At 33.2% G+C, this 25,995-nt stretch overlaps 1 protein-coding gene across 2 annotated transcripts in view; it reads left to right on the top strand.

Annotated features, from left to right (window-relative positions):
* The window catches only part of DACH1 (dachshund family transcription factor 1), a 397,236-nt gene extending 382,028 nt beyond the window's left edge, over positions 1–15,208 (top strand). Inside the window, exons 9-12 of one of the 2 annotated variants that reach the window (XM_049647052.1) lie at positions 1,543–1,694; positions 10,343–10,490; positions 13,501–13,644; positions 14,154–15,208. In XM_049647052.1, the coding sequence (XP_049503009.1) occupies positions 1,543–1,694; positions 10,343–10,490; positions 13,501–13,644; positions 14,154–14,266 (557 nt within the window). In that variant the 3' untranslated portion in view covers positions 14,267–15,208. The remainder of the gene's footprint in view (positions 1–1,542; positions 1,695–10,342; positions 10,491–13,500; positions 13,645–14,153) is intronic. The other variant, XM_049647053.1, reaches the window with a different exon arrangement.
* The last annotated feature ends 10,787 nt before the right edge of the window (positions 15,209–25,995 follow it).

Raw genomic sequence — 25,995 nt, 5'->3', positions numbered from 1 at the left:
ACATTAGCCATGCAGTAGCCCTACCCCTGCACAGCAGTCTTTCTTCAACCCCCAGTGACAAGGGTGATAAAAAAAAATAACACAGAGAGTCCTACTTTAGCTGCTTAACTCCGTTTCTTCTTCTAGAACCTGCGGCCTCAGATCGCCTGTCAGTAAGTCAACAGAGAAGGGAGTGAAAGGAGAAACCGCAGAGGGAGTGAGTGTAGTGTGAGAAGAGAGGCAGTTAATAGAAAGAAAGCCTGTGTCCGATACTCTCCTCCCCAACTTCTCTTCCCTTTTGGCCTGTTAACTAGAAATGTGGAAAGGTGAGGGAGATGAACTTAACTTGTTCTGACATTAGTTAGAGACAGAGAGGTTCCTACTTCCATATTTCTGCCCCAGAGAGAGGTAATTGGAAAACGTGTTGTGTGGTTAGGTGTTGTAATGGAAAATAAAGGAATGATCGAGAACAGTGGAATCAAATTATAAGCATAAAGGCAAGTGTGCTGAAGTTTTTAGCCACTTGCAAAATTGAGAGATCCTATCAGGACTGTGCAAATACATTGCTCTGATTAATTTTCCTGGGGTGAAATATGAAAATATTTATAAAATTGAGAATCCTGCCATGAATAAAATTTTCTCTGTGATATAATAAACTAAAATAAGCCATAACGTTGGTGTCTGAAATGAAACTGTAAAAAAAAATGTTTAAATAATAAAGAGCTGAATGAAAAGATTTCACCGTGAGAGTAAAAGGAATCCACATCGAGACATTACTCTGAGTTGCTTAAAATTTTGAAGAATATTCAATAAATAAAGTAAAGATTAATTTATCTTAGAGGGTTTTATATTTGATTTTCTAAATATTGTTATGGACGTTGTGTTTCATTATCCTTTCTTTAGACTCCTTTTTCATGTATAAAGGGCTAGTTTTTCAATCAGAAGGTAAAAAGTGTTCAGGGTCAATAGAATTAGCCCTTTAGTTTTAATGATACTGAATAATTCGTTTATAATTTCGGAATATATTTGATTCCAGTTTTTCTTTTTAGTCGTAAAATGACAAATTTTAATTGTACGTCCTTTTGTAGATTCCTTAAGAATATATTTGAACAAATCATTGATATAAAGGAAGGGTTAATTGAGCAACACACATACTAATATACAAAGCATTTCTTTTATATGAAGCTCTAGAAATATTCTATTGTCAATCCAAACAGAACAAACTAAAATGAGATAATTGGGAAGGTGCCCATAAAGTCAGCCTGAGTATATTATCACAACTATATGTGAGATAATATTTGTTTTAAAAAGATTCTATGGCACTGTAAACTCAGTCTCATTAGAGACTGCATTTAAAAGGCTTATAAAGTTACTCATTAATGTTATCTTGTTGTATCTCCACAGCTTTTTCATTAAAGAAAATTCAGCAGAAAGCATTTTCTCCTGATAGCAGGAACCAATTTGCAATAAATGTTCTGGAAACCACTAGGGAAGCCATTACTGAGGTCTAATAAAAACAGACAAGCGTAACTTGTTCTATATTTTTGTTTCAATCACATACAGATGAGACCCCGCTTTCCACACCAACCGCAAGAGACAGCCTTGACAAACTTTCTCTAACTGGGCATGGACAACCACTACCTCCAGGTTTTCCGCCTCCTTTTCTGTTTCCTGATGGATTGTCTTCCATAGAGACCCTGCTGACTAACATACAGGTAGGCCTTTTTGTAACCTGGAAGAAAGGAACAGGGAAGACTCAAGCTGTGAATTTTTCCCAAATTCATACTATTCCAGCTTAAGCCACTCATGAGATTGCCTGAATCATGACATTGAACTTTTTCCAGCAGTTGAAGATTTTAAACTTGCTACACTACTCAAACTGGTTTAGAAATATGTATACGCAGCCTTAATAAAAGCTTCAGTGAAAATGACCTGGGCATTTGAAAAATCATTCTGCCTCAATGCTCTCCTTATTGCCAACTGATGGGAGGAATCTAACTGTTTAAGTTTGTCTGATTTACTAAACGACGGCACACCAGTTCTAATAAATATTTGGTTATTTTTAAACTGTTGGCCTTCCAGTGAGGAAATGATATGTTTAGTCACTTAAAATATGTCTAATATAAAAGAATCCAAAAAATCCCTTCTTTCATAAATAAATTTGTTTCAGTTAATAGGGTTTCTTCAAAGAACAGACTTCAAAAAGCTATACAAAACTTTGCACGGATTTCCTATGTAGTCCCCAGGATGTATATTTTACGTACAGTACATTATGAATCAAAAATACTTACAGTTAACAATAACATAGAGCATGGAGCCAAAATAATAAGAGTGTTTGGGATACAAGAAAGCATAATTTTCTTGCCCACACATGAAGCGATCATGTGGACCCCAGATGGAGATTTTTGCCCTTTATTTCTCCATATTTGGAGTAGCTAATAGTAAGAATGTGCTTGAAGATACTGTGCTGTTACTTTTGTTGTGTTTTCTTTTTTAAATTTTTTATGCTAGTACTTGATTCTTAGTGATATTTTTCTGTACACATTTCCTACCATATTAAACTTTCTCCCAGTAGAAATGTAATTAATTTTATTTACCTCTCCAAGGACATAACAGAAGGCCTTTAATGTAACATATCTTCTCATCTATTAATGTGGCATTTTTAATACTAATGTAATTAGAGTCTCCAGAACTGTATTCAACTTTAGGTTTTATATCTCAGTAATTGAAATAAATCATCAATCTAGCCTAAACTTAATCAAGGCCAAATAATTGATTATATTTTTAAATAAACATAAGATTTTTTTTTTTCTAAATTTGACCCATATTATTGTTTTTTTTAATGAGGTGGAGTTTTTAATGAATTTTTCTTTTGTTAAATTAAATGATTTCAGAAAATATCCCTCAACATTTCTGAGTTTACACTCTGAAAATAAGGGAATAATTAATTTTGTTATGTTTACAACTCCATATGAAGCAAAGAAAAAGCTAAGGGTTTACTTAAAATTCTCCATCCAGTTATATGTATCTTCATTAACTAAAATGTGTTTAAGGAGCAAAGTGGTCATTTAATTTCAGTTTCAGCAGAGAAAACATTTCTGGGTATCATCAGTATAAACCAGCTTGCTCATCTCAAGAATGGGTTCACACATGGGCTCTTGCATTGTGTGTGAATACCAAATCTCTAAGTCACATACTGCTGGCTTGGGAATATTTCTCCACCTATCCCACACCAGGTTTCCCAGACTAGAAATGTATCTGCATCACCTCAAACTGTAATTATTTCTTCCAAAAAACAAGAATGAAGAGAAAACCCCATTTTTAAAATGTACAGATTTTAGACATATATGTTATTGAAGGTATCTCTAGATTTAATATACTCTCTTTCTGACCTTCCAGTCAACCTTGAGGACATATTTTAGCAAGAGTTGATGGTGGGACAATAGTCAAGGCAAGCTAAATTGTTTATCGTTAGTCCCCAGTCATGGGGATCTGGGTCTGTCAAAGTCAGAACACCTACAGTAAGAATATTTTGTTGAAAATAAATTATACTTGTCCACTTCAGTGCATTCACATATATGTACATAAGGTAAAATAAAAATTAAAAATATTACTGAGTTCCATGCATAGGAATACACACACATATGCAATATATACACACGCACACACATACATGTATAAACACATGTACACATGCATATACACACATATATACTGGATTTATGTTCAATAATGGTTTCACCTCATTTTGCAAAAAGTTGCGAATGCTAGTTCCTTTATTATTGCCACATTTATTGAGTTATAGTAATATCCTAGGAATGGTATAGAATGTTTAAGCAGTCATGACCCTGGCTTATTGGGCATACAGTATAAATGTGTTTGCTGTCCAAATTCTAATTTGGGTAATTACATTCTGCCTACCTCAATTTCCTCTGCAATTTCAATTATATATAATGGGGTTCTCTGCTTTCTATTTCAAAATGGTAACATGCTTTTTGTGTGGTAAGTTTAAAGCTCCATATTTCTTTTGGAGATATTTTATCAGGATGGCAATGGAAAAAATGGAGTTAAAAATGTTTACATGTTTCAAATCATACAATCCCATGTGTGAAATTAAAGTTTATTATGTATATTTACTATTTTAATTAAACTTAAGACATTGGGTTGTATTTAAATTTAATGTATAGAAGTCTATTTTTCTTACAATTAATGACCAAAAACCCTTCAAAATAATGTGTTTAAGATTTTGTTTTCTAATATTAAATAATTTCATATCATGATATTCTATATTTGATAAATCTCAATTTTCAGATTTGTAATGGTTAGTACAGATGTCCATTACATGACATATCCAAATTGAATTTTCATAATTTTTTTTTTTTGCTTTAAAAGAGGACCTGTAGAAAAATACTATACACTAGTATTTTTAAATGTACTCTATATACTAAATATGTGTATCTTCCATAAAGGATAGTAATTTCACTTGAGTGATACGGATTCATTCCAGATTTTGCTTTTATAAAAAATAATTATTTTATGTGGATTTTGTCTTTCTCTATGTGGCAATATTTTATTATGGCTTCCTTATTCAAACATGTCCATGGAGAACTCCCTATGAGAATTTAAGTGAGGAAATAGAATTTTAGTGTCAATTTACTGAATGTGACACCTTCGAACGTGGGCTACCCAATTAACACACTTAAAGGAGAATTTTACTCATTATTCTCAATCCAAGCTTTCATGCTGTAAAGCATAGCTACAACCTATTTGTACAGAGGATTGGGAACAAATAATTTACATTGTTTATCTTATTATAAAAATAACTTAAAATGACTTACAAATATTCAAATAAGAATAGGTAAATTAAAAACAAAGGTAAAATAAGGTAGAGAATGTGATATTTAGTTAGGGGTAAGGATAGCATTGAAGATAGATGCCATAAGGTGATATGTGATGGGAGTTTGGTTCACTATGATTTGCCTATATGGAGGAATTAATATAAACAAAGAAGAGCTAAAAGGGTTGTTAAAACCACAATAAATGGCAGTCCCAGATGGCATCACTATGGCCTAATAAATAAAATAATCCAACTATGGGACTTAAAAAGTATTCTCTAATTTGTGTTTGACAAAAGAAGAGGAAGAAGGATCTGACTTACTACTAAGGCCAAAACACTGATAATGTATCTTCTAGTCTTTACATTTCAATGCCACAGCCAATCCTATTATATTTTATACATTTTAAAAGTTAATAGTTTTTATTTGCATTTTTAATATGTCATTTTAATTATAACAGATAAAAATAATTAGGAGGAAACTTTCAAAAAGGTACACAAAATAGGACATTGGCTTCAAAACATGGGTAGACTGAGATCAGATATATTGGTGTTACATTATATCTTTTTATGTTTAATTATGTTTATAGAAGTTTTCTTTTTGTTCTCATTACCAATTCATGGAGAGAGCTCATTAAAACAAAACAAAACCAAAAAAAAAAAAAAAAACAACAGTGAAATATATCCAGTATTCTAAACACAGTTTACTGTGCTCAAGAGAATAGCATTATCTCTTAAAGGTCTGGACTATATACCGTACTTACTAATTTACATTGTGTACCACCACCACAATAATAATAATGATACTAGTAAAAACTAACAGTTACTGAACAATCTTAATGTGTCATTATATAGAAAAAAAATACTCCTGTGTTTGTCTTCTGCTCTCAATATCCTACTACAACATCACTTCACCTCCGACACTTGCTCACCAAAAGTCGGATAGTTTTTTCCACATCAAGCAATTCTGCAGCACTGGCTGGAGACCCTACAATTTAACTCAATTATCTACCTGGGATAGCATCACATCCCACAGGTTAAGAGTTCAGTTCCACAAGATTGCCCCCTCCCCAAATGCCAGATGAAAATTGCAAGCCCAGGTTATATCCCATGCTACTGACCAAGCAGCTACGATCAGAGGTTCCCATCACCCCCATCTTGGTTTCAATTAATTAGCTAGAGCAGTTCACAGATCTCAGGAAAACATCTTCCTTACTAGATTACCAGTTTGCTATCAAGGGACATAACTCAGGTACAGTCAGATGGAAGACCATAAGGCATGGTATGTGGGAAGGGGTGCCGAGCTCTCATGCCTTCTCTGAGCACACCACCTCCCCAGTACCTCCAGATGTTGACCAACCTAGAAGCTCTTTGAGCACTTTTTGAACTCTGTTGAGTTTTCATAGAGTTTCCATTATATTGGTGTGATTGATTAAATCACCCACATTCTCGATTAATTCAACTTATAGCCCTTCTGTCCTCCCACAGATCAGGGGGGTGTGGCTGAAAGTTCCATCCCTCTAATCACAGAGTTAGTTCCCCTGTCAACCAGCCTAAATCCTTAGGGCTTTCCAAAAGTCACCTGGTTAAAATGAACTCTGGTGTAGTTGAGAAGGGCTTATTGTGAATAACAAAACACACCCTTTTCACCTTTTTGCTCTTTTCACTTAGAAAATTCCACCCATTGTAGGACCTCTGTGCCAGGATTGAGATGAAGACCAAATATATCTTTCTTACTATAAATCACCATGTCCACAGTTCATCACTATGCGAACTCTATATGATATTACATTGAATCATCTTTATAATCCCACACAGTGGATCTCATTATTAGCTCCATGTTACAGATGAGTAAATGGAGGCAGACAAGTTTTTTGATCAAGGCCATATTATAGTGATGGGAGTCTGGATTTAAACATAGGTAGGATAATAACAGAGCCCATGTTGCCACATTGCCATACATGATCAAATAATCACAAGATGGGTTTTATACCTGGAAGTGCTTTTGAGGGAGTGTCTGTTATTGACTGACTTTGGAGAACAGTAACCATGTTAAACTAAGTATAGTTGTATCTCTTGTTATAAGAGCTTCTGTGAAAATGTATTGGTTGACACTGTTCTTTTATATATTTGTGTACAAAATTTCCTGGTTTCTAAGGACACTCCTCTTTCTCATCCTGGAAAGAAACACTAAAAGGAAAAAAAAAAAGGTTTAAATAAGCTTGAGAGTTCTGATCTAAGCATAGTCAATTTACCAGTTTGGGATTTTAGACAAATCATCTGTTTTATCTGGACCTTGTTTTTTTTTTTTTTTTTTTCAACTTCAAAAAGCTTTAATTAGAATGGGCAATCACTAAAATCCCCTTCAACTAGGATGTTTACTCTCATTAGAGGCAATGCATTATTGAGCGGAATTTTGTCACATTAATTCCAGTTACACTCAAAGAACTTTGATTCTGATACCATCTGATTCTGAAACAATTTTTGTATAAAAAACAAATATGGTGAAGGAAGCTTTTCTCTAGGATCTAAATAGTAGATTAAGAAATGTTTCCTTCCTATCAGTATTACTGTAGGTTCTCTTATACAAGCAGATATTTGTACTTTTAGGTTATAAAAATAGTTGAAAAAATGCTAGATCAATTACAATGCCCTTCTGAAAAGAAATGTATAAGACTCATTCTCTGAAAAATGATTAAAATAATTGAATTCACAAGATCATTCTAGAAGACAAAATATGTATGTATATGACAACAGTCATGCCTCGTGAGAAAGAAATTTGAGGCCAAACAACCATTGTCTCTTATAATTGCTGTGCCATAGAGTAAACTTGAAATGCATTTCTTTAGAATTGTCATTGTCCAACATCATAACTGACCTCCTCCTGGAGAAAAATTCATGTTTTAAACCTTGTGTGTTTTGCTGTAATTCATCATCACAGAATTGTCATCACAGAATTTTGCTCAATACTACATGTCCACGTGAGACTCAGCATTTAGTGTGACCTTTGCATATGATCTACCTGGAAAATTTACAGAAGTTACACAAATCTGAAAGTACTATTATCACTGATGGTTAAAATGGTGTCCTAATGATTTGTAGATGTTGTGAACACTACTTGCTATTGCTTTCCCAGCCCCCTGCTGCACTGAAATTTAATCGGTTTTCTGTATTTTTTTGCAGCAAAGCTGTCACAAGCAATAACATATTTTTGCATATGTACTAGTTTGGCTCTAGCACAGATTTTTGTTCACACTGGACTCCTACTGATACGCACTGATTTAAAGTCTAAAAATGAAACTTAATTTTATATAGCTTGTAAGTAGTCCCTGGAGGGTATTGGATCTTAAAGCTAGTATTTTTCAGACATAATCAGCAGGAATAGGTAATGTATTACCATTAGGGACATTAGCGGCAACTGTAACAAAAGAAAACAGTAAACATAAATGCTCTTAGCAACTTCATACATTACAACAAATATTAATATAAAATTACACAAATTAGAGTTACAGTTTAAGATTATTCAACATGTTTATTCATAATGATTGTTTCATATTTAAAGAACACCAAAATATTGTGTTTTGTCAGCCAAGGACAATAATAGTTTAATAGTAATTTATTTTAAACAGCTACTGATAATACAACCAATCAACACATTAAGTGGTGCCAACATTGGCATCTTGCTAAATAATCTCTAGACATTGCACAGAGAGTACATCTTTCAAAGATAAGTCAACAAGAGCAATCAGAGCAGAAAATTAGAATTTGGTATCTTAGAATTAAAATACAGCTAAACTAAAGTTTTAATTGGGGTGATCTAAAAGGGCACTTGATGTAATGATCTCTTTCATTTGTTACTAATTGTTTGTTCCTGATGAAGAAGAAACATACACAGGAATGTTGCTGAATTGAGTTAAGATGGCAGTTTCCTTAGCAGCTATGTTTTATTGTTAAAAACAAAAGAGTAGGGAGGGGCAAACAGCCATGTAGAAACCCTCCAGCTTGTTTCATATCACAAGAATTATACCAGGAAATTCAGGATCAGGTATAACAGACATGAAATAATTTATATGTGCTTGAAATGAGAATGAAATGGCTTATGATAATGCTATGTTGGTGAGCTGATCTGAGGGTTGATGAGCTAATCTATTGGGCTAACAAGTCAAACCAGAGTTGAAATTCCAGATTCAGACTGCTTATGTTGTCTCTTGCAAGAGGGGTCATATCCTAGATCAGATGTACAAAATAGAACCAACTTCTATTTCATTTATAATTTCAGTTGAAAATTTTAGTCGCTGGTGTTCACAGACCAAGACAAAAATATCTTCTACTTCAAAAAGGCATTTTTTAATTGCCTAGGTGATAAGCATAGAAATTTTAGCTCTAATGTTTACTAATAATTTTCTAAAGGATATTGGGAGAGAACACATGCAGAATACTTTTTAATATGTTTTCATAATCTCATTTTCAAGAATCTCAGAATATGACTAAAATTTTAATTATCAAAGAGTAAATCAACTTATATATCTCTTATGTATATGCGTATATGTATATATGAGATTCCATTTTCAGTTGTATAGTTTACCATATACTCTTGAGTTATACTGTCAAATAGTCCCCTAAAAGTTATTCTCAATTTATTATAACCATTTTAAATGACTTTTTAAAAACAATGCACTATTAAACACTGGGTTTTGGATCCCTTGCGTGTATTTTATATGTCAAGAAAAATATACTAGTATTATAATTTCTATTCATCAAATTTTTGGAATCTCCTGTATAGTAGGCACTCTCTGGGCCCTAGGAACATAGTACTAAGTGAAAGAAAATGTCCCTGCTTCAGAGAGTTTACATTTTAGTGGAAGAGACACGGCATAAAGCAGTAAACGAATACATACATGACAATATTACATAATAATAAATGATATGAAGAGTTCTAAGGAGAGAATAACGAGATGGGTTGGAAGGCCAATCCAGATAGGGTGATGAGGAAAGGCCTTTCTTGACTGGCAACTACACAGGGGTGATATGAAGTGAGGGCATAAGCCACGCAAAAAGTGGGAGGAAAAGCATTCAGGAAGAGAACAGAAAGAGCAAATCCCTGGTGCAGAAACCAAAGGTAAGCATTGTGTCCAGTATAATCTCAATAGGGAATGGTGGAGAAGGAGCTCCAAGAGATAGGTGGGCACTGCTAGGATCACTTGGGACTGCGTAAACCACGTTGGATCATCATTTCTCAGTTCTTATTTCTTAGCATGCTTATGTGCTGCCCGCATTTAGTTTTAGATCTGGATATTCTAATTAGAAGCAATTGAACCTGCATGGCAAAAACATTTGTCTTCCTAACACAATTTAATTAGTTTTAGAAGTTTTGTGCTTTAGTTACAGTACTTGTCCTAGAGAATGCAGAGTGAATGTACAAGAATGAAAGAATTTGATAAGCTGGTTCTTTTTTAAAGATGCTTTTAGTAACGAATGAAATGTGCTATGCACCAAAATATTTCAATTCTGAATGCCTTCTTTGTACAGGGGCTCTTGAAAGTTGCCATAGATAATGCCAGAGCTCAAGAAAAACAAGTCCAACTGGAAAAAACAGAGCTGAAGATGGATTTTTTAAGGGAAAGAGAATTAAGGGAAACACTTGAGAAGCAGTTGGCTATGGAACAAAAGAATAGAGGTATTTTTAAACTTCCAAATAAGTCTAATACTTTATATACAACATTTAACAGAACAAACTTATGTTTGGTGATTTACTGTGAGACGATATAGCTTTTTTGTTAATTTACTATCGCTGAAGTTCACAGCAGGATTTGAATCCTGGGCTCATTGTATTTTTTTTCTTCCCCAGAGTACACGGTTTCTCTTCTGTTCATACCTCAGGGAATTGAAATATATTTTATCATTAATCACATAATTTTTATTGCTCATAGAGCTTAACAAGTAAGATAAGAATGAGCTCTGATGACAGCCATGAAGAAAAATTTTGTATTTATTTACCATTGCCGTTTGAAAACTTAAGAGTTAAGTCACAAAGCTAAAATAGGAAATACTGACTATTCAAGCGAAGAAGATTTAGTAAGATATTTATCAACTGAAATTGAAGACTGATGAATATCTGAACAAATGACCAAAGTTGAGTGTTTGTATAATTTTCTCTCTGAATGGCTCGTTTTCATCCAACAAGGTCAAGTACACATTAATGTATAAACCAATATGAATTTTTATTGGGTAAAAATAATAATATTATCAATTTATGAATTCCTTCTTCTAACACACTTTACAGCACATGTACAGATAATTTTGAAGGTCATTCATATGTGGGTGTTTATATTATTTGTGAGATTAAGAATATTTTTTTATAACCAACTTTCCCTTTGCCTCAACTATAACATTATCTTAACTACGCCAGAGGGAGAGCAACTTTTCTCTCATTTAATAAGTATACAATATAAATATTCCATGTATTCTCCTTCTATATGTTTGACACCATTATTTGAAAATCATTGTTTCTGTTTTGTCTTTCAAACCAGCAGGACTTAGTAGGTTGTTTTCATTTGTTACTATGAAGCAATATCTAGTGGGTTCCTGGGATGAGGCTGATTTGGGAAGCCATCACTGCACGTGTACAGCACACTTCTAGATAATGTGGTTTCATATAGATTTAGGTACTAAAGTAATCAGGACATGATAAACATTGATAATGGGATGTGTTCTATGTGAATAATGAAGATTGGTCAAAGAGTTAATCTTCCATGAGATAACCATGTCTTGATTTTGTTCTCACCTGGAGAATTTTTTTTCTTTTTTCTTCTTCTTTTTTTTTTTTTTTTTTTTTTTTTTGACAAGACTTAAAGGTAGATCCTTGAATTCCTAAAGTAATCTTTTGGTTACTTGAGAGAACTTCAGAATTTTATTCGTTCAAATCTGTTGGAGGCTTTATCTTGATTTTTTTCTTTAACCACTAGAGGGCAAAACATTTCATAGATCACCTCATGAACCTCCCATTTAATTAATTGTGAACAATAAATTAAAGGTAATATCTATCAATGTTTATCTATTGTAAATGTATCTGTTGAAGCAGTGTACTACGCTGAAGAGAGAACATGGCGATATCGTTTGGTTCAATCACAGAGGAGAAAACAGTAAGCAGTCAATGGCAAGGCACTGGGTATTGAGCTTTTAGTGCCATGGAAATATACAATCTAAATAAATAATTCAGAAATTACTGTTCAGAAATTCAGAAATTTCCCATCTTCGGAAAGGGATATAGTAGACAAATGATTTTGTTAATATGGTTTTCACACAATTTTTTAAATTATTTTTTTAATGTTTATTTATTTTTGAGACAGAGAGAGAGACAGAGTGCTAGCAGGGGAGTGTCAGACAGAGAGAGACACACACACACAGAATCCGAAGCAGGCTCCAAGCTGTCAGTACAGAGCCCGAAGTGGGGCTCGAACTCACAAACCATGAGGTCATGACGTGAGCCGAAGTCAGACACGACCGACTGTGCCACCCAGGCACCCCACTTTCACACTAAACACTGTATTAAACAATAATGTTATTCTTTAATCTGCAGTAAGAAATCAAAAAGCAAACTTGGAATGACTACTCCTTATGATTAATTCTACCAGAAGGATTTTCTCATACTGATTCTGTCATATTCACATCCACAATGTTTATCAACCAGCAAAAAATATATATATACATATATATGTATATATATTCTAAAGAAAAACATTTGCATGCCCCCATATGCTGACTGCCTACCTTATGTAAATTGTAAAAGCTGAAACAATTATCATACTGAAAGTATAGTTAACATACACTTTATGAACATCGTTTATCTGTTCCCATTTATTGATATTTAAATTGTCCAGTAGGAGAAGATGTATCATAATTAACTTTTTGTATCGTAATCTCCTTTTTTATATAAATACTACATTATTGTCAGCAGTAGCACATTATTATCATTATAGTGAGGTTTTATTCTCCACCAGATTTCGGCAGAATAAAATATAATTTGCTTAAAATATGGTATAGTGCATATAAATTTGCTTTAAAGAAATTATTGATATCTCTGAGCAAATTATAATAGCTTCATCTCCCCAAAAGACTGCTTATATGTTAATAATTAAGAGTATTTAGCTCACTATATGCAATAATATTTATTGCATCTTTTTAAATTTCAAGGAAAAATTCTTAACTGTTTTGCAAACAACTATAGGGGAAATGCTCCATTTGCTGTCCAAAAAATGGTCCTTCATAAAGGAGGCATGCTTATAAAGGTTGGCATTATTCTAACTACTCTGACTATTCTGATTCAAGGGCAGAGACTAATCCACAGAATTTAATCAGGCTTCCTTTATCAGTGTATATAAATAATTACTAACATTAATTTCTCCTTAAATCTGTCCCAACTGATGACAATAAAGGTATCTTCATAATATAATAGTACAAATCTACATAAAAATTGGCCTCCTTGGATATTCACTGGGATTTAGTTTAGAACAAGGTGGAATTTTTTGAACTTTCTCTGCATAAGTAGACTCAGCCCAGCAGGGGGGAAAATATATATACACACACACACATACACACACATACATACATAGATGAAAAACATAGATCATTTGTAACTTTGAACATTGCAAAAAAATTTTTTAAATATAATATACACTATTTTCTAGCCATAGTTCAAAAGAGGCTAAAGAAGGAGAAGAAGGCAAAGAGAAAATTACAGGAAGCACTTGAATTTGAGACCAAACGGCGTGAGCAAGCAGAACAAACACTAAAGCAGGCAGCTTCTACAGACAGTCTCAGGGTCTTAAATGGTAAGAGGGTGCATCTTTATGCATGGCTAACTAACTGTAATTTTTAGTGCTCAAAAGACAAGTTAAACCTGTGTTTGTGGTTTCATATTTTTCTATGTCTAGTGCTTCCGTAAACTGTGCTTGTAGCTGAGACCCTGGTGGGAAGTAGTCACATGTGTTGGAGAAATGCTTTATTTCATAGGTGCCTTCACTGTCTTGTTACTTAACTTCAGTATCTGGGACCTGACCTTGCTTTTCTGTTTAACCAAACCTGTCTCTACTGAAATAGGCTAAAATATTAATCTGAGCACTTCCCACTCCCTATCCCCTGTTATGAACAATTTTGCGGTACTTATTTATCTATTCAAATATTTCGATGATTCTTACGGTTATGGTCTTTGTTCAACCGTTACAAGATGACACAGATTTATGTAATTTTAATTCAGCACCAAAGTAACAGGTTGCTCTTTTTTTAAAGGACAATAGAATCAAATGAAATATGTGTCACTCTTACCTTTCTGTGCTTTTAGACTCTCTGACCCCAGAGATAGAGGCTGACCGCAGTGGCAGCAGAACAGATGCTGAGAGGACAATACAAGGTAGGAATTTGCAAAAGGCTATAAATCTAGATCTTGCTATATGAGTTTTTCCTCAGCTTTAGCCTGCTATTCAAGCATGTAGCCTACCATCTGGGCCACATCAAAACAAGTTCAAACAAGGTCAAGTTCATCTTGCTTGTTTATATGAGTGAATTCATTTTGTGCTGATAGATTTTCTTTAAATTAACAGGTCATTTCTGTTTATACAATGCAATTAAAAAGGAATAATTAATTTTAAACAATGTATGATTTAATCTTGGACATAGTAAATGTGTTTTATTGAATGCTTGAAGCCAATCTCATGCAGGAAAGGCTTATAAGTTCTATACTCTGTGAATAAAAGCATGGGTTAATCAAATAGGTAGTTCTTAAATTTGAAAATTTCTCCTTCTCTTTTTTGTGACAGATACGGCAAAGTACATGCAAAATAGACTGGTTGAATGTTAACAATAAATAAGATTGTTTAGTCCTCTGTGGATTTCCTGAATGTTCTGTATGCCATTATATACATTTTAATAACACAAATATGCTGAGCAAAATCATATATAGAATACTAAAGGGAGTTGTATTAAACACTCAGAAGAGCTAAATATGTATATTGCCGAGACCACACTATTAGGAAAGAACAAAATCTGAAGGTAACATTTATAGTCTAACATCTATTCTAGGCAATAAACTCAGTCTAACAACATGAATACTAAACAGTAAAAAGAATATTTGTTTTCTATTTTAAATGAAGATGGTTCTTCAAAGGGAAGCCTAAAATGATTAACTGCTATAATCCTCCCAATTGCTTTTATTTTGCATTTTAAACTCAATCATTTTGGGGATATTGTGTGACATTAATTGTGCTACTTAATCAGCTACGAATGTGCCATTTTCGGTTTAGAGTAAAGGAAATATACTTTTGTAAAGTATCAGATATGCAGTAAGTAAAAATCAGAAACTTGAAGAAGCATTCCTGAAGAATATTTTGGCCTATGTTTGTTTTACCAAAAACCATGATAATTATTATTTTAAATCCTGAGGATAGAACCATATGTTATTGCAAGACATCTCCTTGTATATATAAGATTAATGCAATTGTACATTTAAGAAAGTCTTATTTTTTAGAGCATTATGGATATCAGCAAAATTATGTGCGTGTATATGCATATAATCTTATTAAAATCATAAGATTTCTGTTGCAGCTCTCTTAAAAATTGCATACACATATTAACCAATGAGTAATATCAAAGCCAGTCCTCTTTATCAGGAATGATAACTTCAATAAGGTCAATGTAAATATCAGCCCTAATTTGTGTGTTCACAGACCACTCATGTCCTAACTTAGCTAATGGACAAAGTGGTCTGAGAAAGCACATGAGTCTCCAGGTAGATGTGATATATAAATTATCTGGTATCTAAAGAATCCTCAAAGTTGTCAAACTCAATCCAAGAAAAATGATAGAATATATTCCTGCACATTAATGGAAGATATGTTTTCAATGTTAAGAAGCAATTAGGCAGTGATTAAACATTTTGCGTGGTTGACATAATGTTTATTCCAGGAATTTTCTACAAGTAATATTTTGGTCATCAATTAGGCTATAATTCTATTAATTTGAATTTGTAAAATTCACATATATTCAAATATACACTTTAATATGGATAAAGTCTTGCTGTATAAGGTTGAAGTATTGACTACTTTCAATTTCTATTGTGATTTGCTTATTCTGAGTAAATTTTAAATTATAAATTGCCTTCTTTTTGCTATCCAGAATGCTCTCAGTTGAGTAACAAAGAAAACCTGCTCAAACAACTTTATAATTAAGGCAATAAAACACTTGAAGGACAATTATACATAGTAATATAAAGCCAAATATAAATGATTATGGAGTTATTTAATGCTTTGCTTTAGTTGTAATATAAAATCTTAATCATCTCATTCATTCATTCAGCTGGTCAATTAAAAATATGTGTTCCTGAATTCTAATGTGAATAATCAATAATACTCTACTTTTATCATACTTATCCTTAGATTTAATAGTTTTATTATACTGTTCAAAAGCACAATTCAACACAATATTTTCAACAAAACACCTAATATTCATGGTTTTAATTAGATAATATGATTTTTTCTCAAATGTAATAAAAAATTATAGATGAATCTGTATTTTTATATTTTAATTGCTAAAAAGGTATTTCAACAGCAGTTGTACCACCCAAGATATTTAAAATACCAGGCAGAGCAAAGAGATCATCTTTTGCTACTCTAATCCCACTAAATAAGCTCATTTAGCCCTTTGAAGCTTTTTTAAAAAACAAAAACAAACAAAAAAAACACCTTAGACTAGATTAATATGGTAGGAACACAGAACAAAATGAACTGTGAACAGAAGAAATCAAATATAAAAAAACATTGAGTTAAATTCTGAGTCTAAGCACGACAGGAAATGCAAAGAAAGAATTGGAATCCATTGCTAGTTTGTGAAATGGTCTGTGTCATGCATTTGGGGGGCCCGTGAGCACTTGCTGCTTCACAATATAAGAATGACACGAACTTAGTCTCTTTCTCCATTTGCCTTTCTCTTTCTTGGTGTCCCCAAGCCCAGGTGTTATAATACTCTTTGTATTCTTTCTTGCTCCTGGTTCAACCATAAGTGAAATTATTCTCTGTTCCAAAATAAACTCAACTTAATTAGGAAAGACAAAGGAAACCCACATTTCTCTATGCTTCTCATGTATTTATTTTTAACATTCTGGCAATAAAGAAATGCCATGCTTGGCCCAAGAGTTAGTCACCTAGCAGTTGGGCACTTAAATACAGCTCAAGTGCCAGGTAATTACCTCCAAATAAGCACCTCGGATTAGACTAAATATTGCCTCATTGGCATTTAGTACCACCATTTCTGTAAAACTATAAACGAGAGGGGAGGAGGAAACCAGAAAGATGTTTGGAAGATATTCCTGAGCAAAGAGACCCTAAGTAATTTACTTACTTGTGATATGTACAGTAAATCATCTCATGCTACACAGGGATAAATTCTTCATTGCTGGTGTTTCTCGTAAGCAACTCAAAATTCATGAGTTTAGTGGAGATATTATGGATAGAGAATGAACATCAAAAAATTTAAAAAAACAACTTGTTTCAGGAGCTGAATTATATGGTGATTAACTCTCATGCCTTGAGTCTTACAGATTTATATGTCATGATTTGTGTTGGAAAATTTTATCTTACTTTAAAGCTTTTTGTAAGATCTTTTGAATATACAGAGTAGACAAAGTTCATATAAATACTTACGGAACACTTTTTTGGACTAGTTAATAAATATCCACCAAAACCCTTTCTGCCCCCACCCATCCCCACACTGTGTGCAGCCAAATCTGTAATATGATGGCTTTCTCCAGCTAAATTCTTTTTAATCTCTCTTTATAGGCAATGGCACCCACTTAAATGGTTTAACATATGTGTTTTGACAATTGATAAAATATATCTCTCCAGCCCATTCAGACACCTCTTAAGTGCTCCAGGTAATATCCAACTTTTATTTGCCCCAAGTTCTGACAGAGGCCTCAAGGTCCAGTACCCAAAACCTGAAGGATTGTGACCCCTTGCCAACCTGTCTCCATCCAGTGTTCCTTCCCTAGGGAACCTAAGCCCTCGCCTGTCTGATGCAGAATCCTCCTTAGTTTATAGTAAGGGAAGAGCAGAGCACACATTTCCCTCCCTCACCCACCAAACTGGATACAACTCTTTCCCCTCGTCCTCGAATCCTCCCATGTTCTTTCGATTTCCTGAAAGTCCCGAATCTTTCTTCACCTATCAGGGACATGTTTCCTTCCTCTTTGCGTTTACTTACCTATCCTTGAAGTCTCATTATAGAAGTGGCAGCTTCCAGGAATCCTGCCCAGACTCCACCACCGCCCCTGCAGCACCTCCCTGGCCCCGGCGTCTAGTTTCTCTTCTTTGAGATTCTTATCCTACTTTTCTCTTCTCCACAATAACCTGCTGTGCATTTGTAGTTCCTCCTTCAAGGTCTTCTTCCTCTCTGGAAGGTAGCTGAACAGAATGTGAACAATGCCTATTTTGGTGACTAATGTGCCCTTAGTGCCTGTATGCTTGACATATATATCTGAGTATATCATATGTTTGTGCCATGTTCACAGTGTTGAATGTTTGCTATATCGTGAAGGAATGTATCAACCACTGATGACTTAGGACCTGTTTGATTTTGTAGATGGGTCCTTATTATTCTGACATGTCTATAATATGTCTATTATGTCTGACATTTTTCAGACATTGGTTGGAGAGACTGATGCGAGGAAATGAAGGATAGTATAATTCAAACTAGGAAAGTCAGAATTACAGATTCTGGCAGAATTAATTTTCATACCTGATTGCTGAGTTAACAAGATGTGTTTATGCTTCTTGTATGTATGTATGTATGTATGTATGTATGTATGTTTGTGCTTCTTGTATGTGTAATGTTATTTCTTATTTGCACACTTGACTGAAGATTTGGATTCTGTGAAGATTCACTTACACTCATTTTTTTTCATTTTAAATTTATATTTAATTTAACATGCTATAGTCACATTTTTAAAATAATACTTTTATCTTTTGTTTACTATACATTAACCTTATGCTTCTTATAATTTTACATGATTAAATCTTCTCCATAAATTATTTAGGTTATCAATATATAGACACAAACTATAACATTCTAGAATCACGGATTAGTGCTGTTTTACCTGGGTATTTTATACATTCCCAGAGTCTGAAAGGTTCACTTTCCAAATAGCTTTGGCTTCTTTTATTTAAGAAAACCTGTCTTTGTAAACCAAAAATGAATTGGTAAAATCAATGGAAATGTGGACCGTCGTTCCTCTGATGTCTTAGAATATCTTCAATTCATGCTTGCAAAATCTTGACTTCACCTGAAAGTACATCTCTTTTATTTACATCCAATGGCCATAATCAGAACTGTTTGGCTTTTTATTCTTTTTTTTTTTTTTTTGACTGATCTCAGATCATAGCAAACCAAATATTCTTCCAATAAAAGGACATAAAAGACCGGCCTTCATATTAACAATCTTTTTTTTTCCAATTAAAAAAAATATCCTTTCTGCTTCCTAGATATTTGAAGATAATTTAAAAATTATTTATTTATTCAACAAATATTTATGGAATAAGGCTGATATGCCAAGCACATTTACATGAGCTTATTGCCTTAGCTCTAGCAACGGACTTTAAAGATCAATTAAATCTCTTCATTTTGCAGACAAGGAGAGTGAGACTTAGGGAGAGCACATACTTGTTACAGGTTATAACATGAGTTAATCAGAGTTGGGAATATAACTCAGTACAGTTGCTTTTCACATCCTGATTGTTTTAGGTTAGGATTGCTAAAATGTGCTTTTGTTGCTCTTTTAAAATATGTGATGATTATTATTATTTGTTTAGCAACTTACAGTTACAAAGCATCATAATGCATATCTATCTTATGAGTGGAAATTGTATCTTTTATCAAAATTTTTTTAATTGAATCAAATGTTTTAACACTCAATGAATTTCCTAGTAATGCATGTTCTTTCATTTAGACTTAGGGATATTATATAGTAAATGGAAGTATTTGCTTATTAAAATCATGACGTGGATGGAAGCTGATATTTATTGAGTCTTTCTATATATTCTAATTTAAAGATGAGATAAGTGGGGTGCCTCGGAGGCTCAGTCAGTAAGTGTCCCAGTCTTGATTTTGGCTCCAGTCATGATCTCAGGATTCCTGAGATAGACCCCCATGTGGAGCTCTGTCCCTCTCTCTCTGCCCCTCCCTCACTCACACTGTCCCCCTCTCTCAAAATAAATAAGTAAACATTAGAGGTGAGATAACTAAAGTTCATAGTGGCTAATTAACATTCTCACATTTGCACTATGAATTAGTGAGGTCACAGACATGTGAATCCATGTTTATGACCCCAAAGTCCTTGTTCTATCCTCCATGTCTTGCTGTCTGAACTCACTTCTCTCTCTTCCAGGATAACACTTGCAGTCCTGTGACCCAATTTGAATAGTTAGCACATTGTCTGCTAATGGCTTAAGAAGTTCAAAATAGTCTACTGACAGCTACTAGAGAATGATACAAGATTAGGAAAAAAAAAGTTTATTTTCCAGCTTTTTAAGTTTTAATCCATCATTATGCCTATACCATGTTTATAGACACTTCCAGACACCCTGGGGAAAACTCACTCTAAGTGAAGAAAGCAAAGAGGCGATATAAGATACTAAGAAATTAATCATATTTAGATAAAAGATTTATCTACATCCCTGCCACATAGCATGCAATGAGCTTAAGATCAATTTAAAATCAGACACAAATCCAGTTGTGATTGAATATAAGACATTTGGAGAACCTGTTCATTTCCTTTTGCTGTATGTGTTTGAACAGAGTTACTAAATGGTATTCCAAGACTTTTGCCCTCTAATGGTCCTAACTGAAAGTTACTTAAACTTAGGACTTCTAAAATCTTTTTGGAAGTATTGTTTAAATTTAATTTCATATAATTTTCTTATGCACATTTCTATTTTTAATACTTAAAGAAAAGACCCTTAAGTTTAACTTAGGAATGCAGGCTTTCTAGGCACCTCTACAGAACTAGCGATTAGGAAATGCTAGGAGTGAGAATGAGATTCAAATCTCTGCCTCACTATTTTGTTTTTTCCTTTAGTAATTGCTTAACCTCAGAGGGATGCTCAGAAGGATTAAATAAAATAATCTATGTAAAGCATTCAGCATATACTGGGCAAGGGTATGCATACAGTTAAGTCTTAACTGTTAACATTAAATTTTATTATTATGATTTAACATATTTACAGTGCCTAGCAACTAGCTGTTAAACACTGAAGCTATTATTACTCTGTTATGTAATTTACTTTTCTTTTTTCAGAAAATTGTTCTTTATAATATAATGATTTGGTCCCACAGTAGAGTGTTTGTAGAAATTTATAAGAATATTATTGCTCTTGGAATCTAATTTTTCATATTTAAAGATGTTTTTATTTAACTTAAAAGAGGGCAGAGGAAGGTTTCATAAAAAGAAAGAAGAATGAAGGGAAGGGAAGGAAAAAGGAAAGGAAAAGAAAGGAAAGGGAAGGAAGGAAGGAAGGAAGGAAGGGAGGCAGGGAGGCAGGGAGGCAGGGAGGAAGGAAGAAAAGAAAACAAAAGAAAAAAGAAAAGAATGAAAAGAAAAAGGGGGGGAAAAGAGAAAGTTCATCAAAACTCTGCTGCTCGCATGGCATATTGACTATTGTTGAGGCACTTACAAATAATGTAATCACTATCAGGATTGCCTCTATCTATTTTTCTTGATCTTAAAAAATAAATATTAGAATTATATTACTATGAACAAAAGAAAACAATAATAAATTTACTTCTAGTCTCTTGGCACTGGTTTCTGGTGTTTGGCAGCATTTCAATGCAGCTAATCAATTTGAGAAAGCATTGATTAAGTTGAACAAAAGTTGATATTGATTGCAGGCTGTAACCAATAAACAGACTATTGTTCCATAGTTATCATAGGTCATTGTTAACTACTCATTTAACTAGACAGAGTTGTTGTTATTAAATAGAAAGTGTCAGAGATATTCATGAATTGGGATATTTTATAAAATTTTAGGATAATGTTTTCTTATAATTTCAGTAGAAGCATTTTTATTCTTTTAAGAAGTATAAAAAGTAAATCTTGTTTTTGAACACAGGGGGCTATGTTTAAACACCAAATGCTGAAAGCCTTTTATCGGTTTTTGTTGGTAATGGCTTCTTAAATAATTTAAACTAACTATACATGAAATGAGACATAGTGGGCAGTTAAGTATGAAGTTGCTGAAAATAGTAATAAGATATAGTTCATTATAATTATTACTTACATAAAAGGATTTTCAACATATTATTTCCATAGACCTAGCTTTCTAAACTCTTCGTTCTTATGGGTAAAAGCATGATTCTAATTATTATGTTTGTGTTGAACTGTGTTTGTTTTGTGATTTCAAATCTTACTCCATTGCCCAAATATTATGCAGATTAAATTAAAGCAAAATGATTGGACTTGGTTTGTAATATAGTTGACATAATTTTTCCTGGTAAATGTAGTATGATAGATGGTAGCTTCTATGAGAATTCAGGGGATATAGGGAATATCAGGAATAATTAATTAGAATTGGAGATTTAAAGAGGGTTAAAAAAAGGACATTTTACAACTAAATTGTAATTGAATATTGAAACAGACCAATTATTTACAGAAAATATAGTGTTTGGTTAGCATAGTACAGTTGAGTTAAATTGGCTTTTTCATGAATGCGTTTGTGGCTTGCCTTGAATACTGTCTGAAGACCATAATCAAAGAACAGTGATAAATGGAAATTGAGAAAGATATTAGCAGGGAGCCCAAAAGATCAATGCTAGATCCATTTTGACTTAACATCATAATTAGTGATGTGGAACAGTGGTTAAACAGAGTATATCAATGAAATTCACAAATGATCCTAATTTAGAAGGCATAACATACATCTGTGTGGACTAAGCGATAGAAAGTACGGAATTTATGAATTTCAGGATGAATGAAATGAGGTTATCTTTGTAAGAAAGAAACTTTAATTTTAAGATCTGTGGGTTTACTATTTTTATTTAATAGTAAAGAGCTCAACAAATGTCGATGATGATGTGTGTCCACTTATAACTTTTCGTAGTTCTGTACCAACAGTGAGTGGCTGTAGGAATGAGAGAAATGTCAGAGGATAGGTAGAAAAATAAGCCTCTGCCTCTGTCTGTTTAATATTGTATACATTTTTATATGATACTTTTTATTATTATGAATACTAGACAGTGGAAGAAATTGGGTTTTCTTTATGATCAATACATTCCATTAATATCTTATTTTTTAGACAGAATATTCTCATCTTCAGATTTAAGAAAAATTTATTTAACATAAGTTCTTGCTTTCAGTCCTTTTACCAAAGGAAAGAGTTGATGACCATTCTATCCAATTAACTTGCTCATTGACAATTGTTACAAGAGAAAGTGTATATAAAGTCTACTAAAGCTGAAGAAGGTTACCATTTAGAAATAAATGAGGACTAACTCCAGTGGTTCATATTCACATAGCCTGCTTCCTCTCTTTGTATCTACCCTTCCACAGTAAAAGTAGCCCAGTTCTAAAAGAACCTTTAATAAATATTCACAGTAATTTCTTTGAGGTGGAACATAAATAGATTTTTATTTTCTGAAAAATGTTATTTATAATCCAGGAGTTATAAAAGTTATCTGAAAATATTTAAGTTACAGAAAAGAACCCTCACTTTAAAGTCTATTCACTGAATTACGGGATTTGTATGCACAAAATAAAAAATTGGTACATAAACACCTGGTGATGGAAAGTATGTCGTCAATTTTGATAGCATGTGTATGTTTACATATTCAAGATATATAACACCCTTTGCTATAAATTCTTCTTTAAAAAAATAAAACATCATCATTTAGACTATAAATGTAAAAATGCTTATGGTGCATTATTCCACCTCCCATGGTTAGGGACAGAATGCAGACATGCCACAATAATGTTTTTTATTTCGACTGTTCGAACCATATTAATGAGAACATCATTTTGGAGAACTAATTATTTCTATTTGTCTTGTGTCACACTTTCTAATTCCCCTATATTAGCACAGCCAAAGCAAATTAATTGCTTTTCCAGCAGTTGAACCTTGTCCAAGAATGAGCTCACATTCCCTTCCAGTTTCCCTGTTTCTGGGAGTGCATTGTGTCAGAAATTTCTCTTGATACTAAACATAGTCTAGAGAATATCTTTACAGATTTCTGTGCACTCACTTGATGAAATTTATAAGTTTAAGTGACCCGCCAGGAAAGATAAAGTTCTTAGCTGCAAGATTATACATCAAAACAGTTAAAGTGAAATTAAAATTAAATGAATGAATCTCACTGAAGCAAAAAAAGCAGTAATTAATGGTTCCCTTAATTGTCTTCATAAAATATTTGCATGGGTCTAATTTGCATAATTTGCATGTATTAATTAATCTTTCAAAGGAATTTTGTGCTGAGAGAAGCCAAAAAATCTCTTTGTTTTATTTAACATCTAATGAAATATTTATCTTCTTTAATGAACTTCTCATCTTCATTAAAATAAAAATTGCACAAGTTTGTATGTTTTAAATGTTTTTATAATTGAAGTATTCGAAAAATCTCTTTAGACTTACAACAGCTGAAAAACAAACACATTTTTTCACATCCAGTATCATTTTAACAACAGTGACACTTAAAAAGGAAGTCCAATTTCACTTTCTGAAAGGTGGCAAAGCATTTTGTAAATGAATAAATGAATATAGCTCTTTGGTTTTAAAAGTAAGGTTTACAAAGGCCCAATCATTTCTTTCAATGGTAATATTATTTTTATGGCTGAAATAGTGGGCGAGATTTTTCTCTTATATATGAGAAAAATCAGTCTGTTTCATTGTTTGGGAAATGGTTCATTGCTTGAAAATATTTTAACTGGTTCAAAGAAATTAGTCCATTAAAATCCACTTGCGATTATTAACAACTGCTAGACTGACAGTATTTCCTGACAGAAGCTCCACAGTTCCAACTTTATTCTAAATCTGACTGATCGGGATTTGCAGCAAGGGTTTCTTCTCTCACAAGCTGAGATCATAGCAAAGACCAAGAGAGGTGCCTTGGAAGGGATGAAATTCAAACTCTCATCAAGTGCCAACGAGCACATATTCACGAGAGCTCAGGAAGAGTGTGGGGGGAGAGAGCCCAGAAGGTAAAAATACATAAGGGAAGGGAAATTGCTGATTCGTTAATGATATTTATCCTTTTTGAAGCAACCGTGATACAGAATATTCCAAAGAAGAACATCAGTCAACATTGTCTAAGGCAATTCAATGTTTGCTTTGTAGTTTTACAATGAGATTTTAAAATGCAGGCGAGGGGCACCTGGGTGGCCACAGCTTTCTCACATACATTATTTTTGTTTCTCTTACTACAAGCCCAGTTTATATTTGAGAAAACTGAGGCCCATGAACATAAAGTGGATTGCTTGGAATCAAAATGTGAACCAGGACATCTGAGTCCTTTTGACTCCATATGCCTTGCTCCTACGTGACATCAATCTTTTTATCTCATGATAATTTATGAAGTGGCTATGAGTGGCTAAATGTTAAGCCAGATAATGAGGGTGGCATAAATTTATAAGGATTAAGATTCAAAATGCACATATATGGTTCTTTCCGCGTAAAGTTTAGTAATGAGATAAAATCAGTTAAATTGACTTTGGTTTCCTCCAGGATCATCTTTAGGGAGGTAAAAAGGCATTTTTATTAGGCAATGGACATTTCTTAGGCCTGCATCTGCTCTCGTGTTTTGCAGTTTCTCATGAAGTTTTCCCAAATATAAAAAGAAAAAGGACATCCACCAGGTTACAAAAATAATCAGTAATCAGTTACCAAAGAAATGCCCAAACAGATTTTCCCTAGCATTAACTCTAAGAATTTATTTATAAATAACTAATTTCTAAGGATTAAAATTTAACATTTAGATGATTTCGTTTTAGGAGAGCAGTGGTAGAATGAGAGTCATAATCTACTGTCAAAACTACCATTCAATAATGTTGTGACCCTGGTAACTCACTTTAACTGCTAAGACCTGTTCTATTATTGATATCATAACACATGCTACACATACATGTCATGTGTCCATGGTACATTATGGATACATGG

This window comes from Panthera uncia (genome assembly GCF_023721935.1).
Source record: "Panthera uncia isolate 11264 chromosome A1 unlocalized genomic scaffold, Puncia_PCG_1.0 HiC_scaffold_16, whole genome shotgun sequence".
Taxonomy (NCBI): Eukaryota; Metazoa; Chordata; class Mammalia; order Carnivora; family Felidae; genus Panthera; species Panthera uncia.
This window is presented reverse-complemented; position numbering and strand designations above follow the sequence as displayed.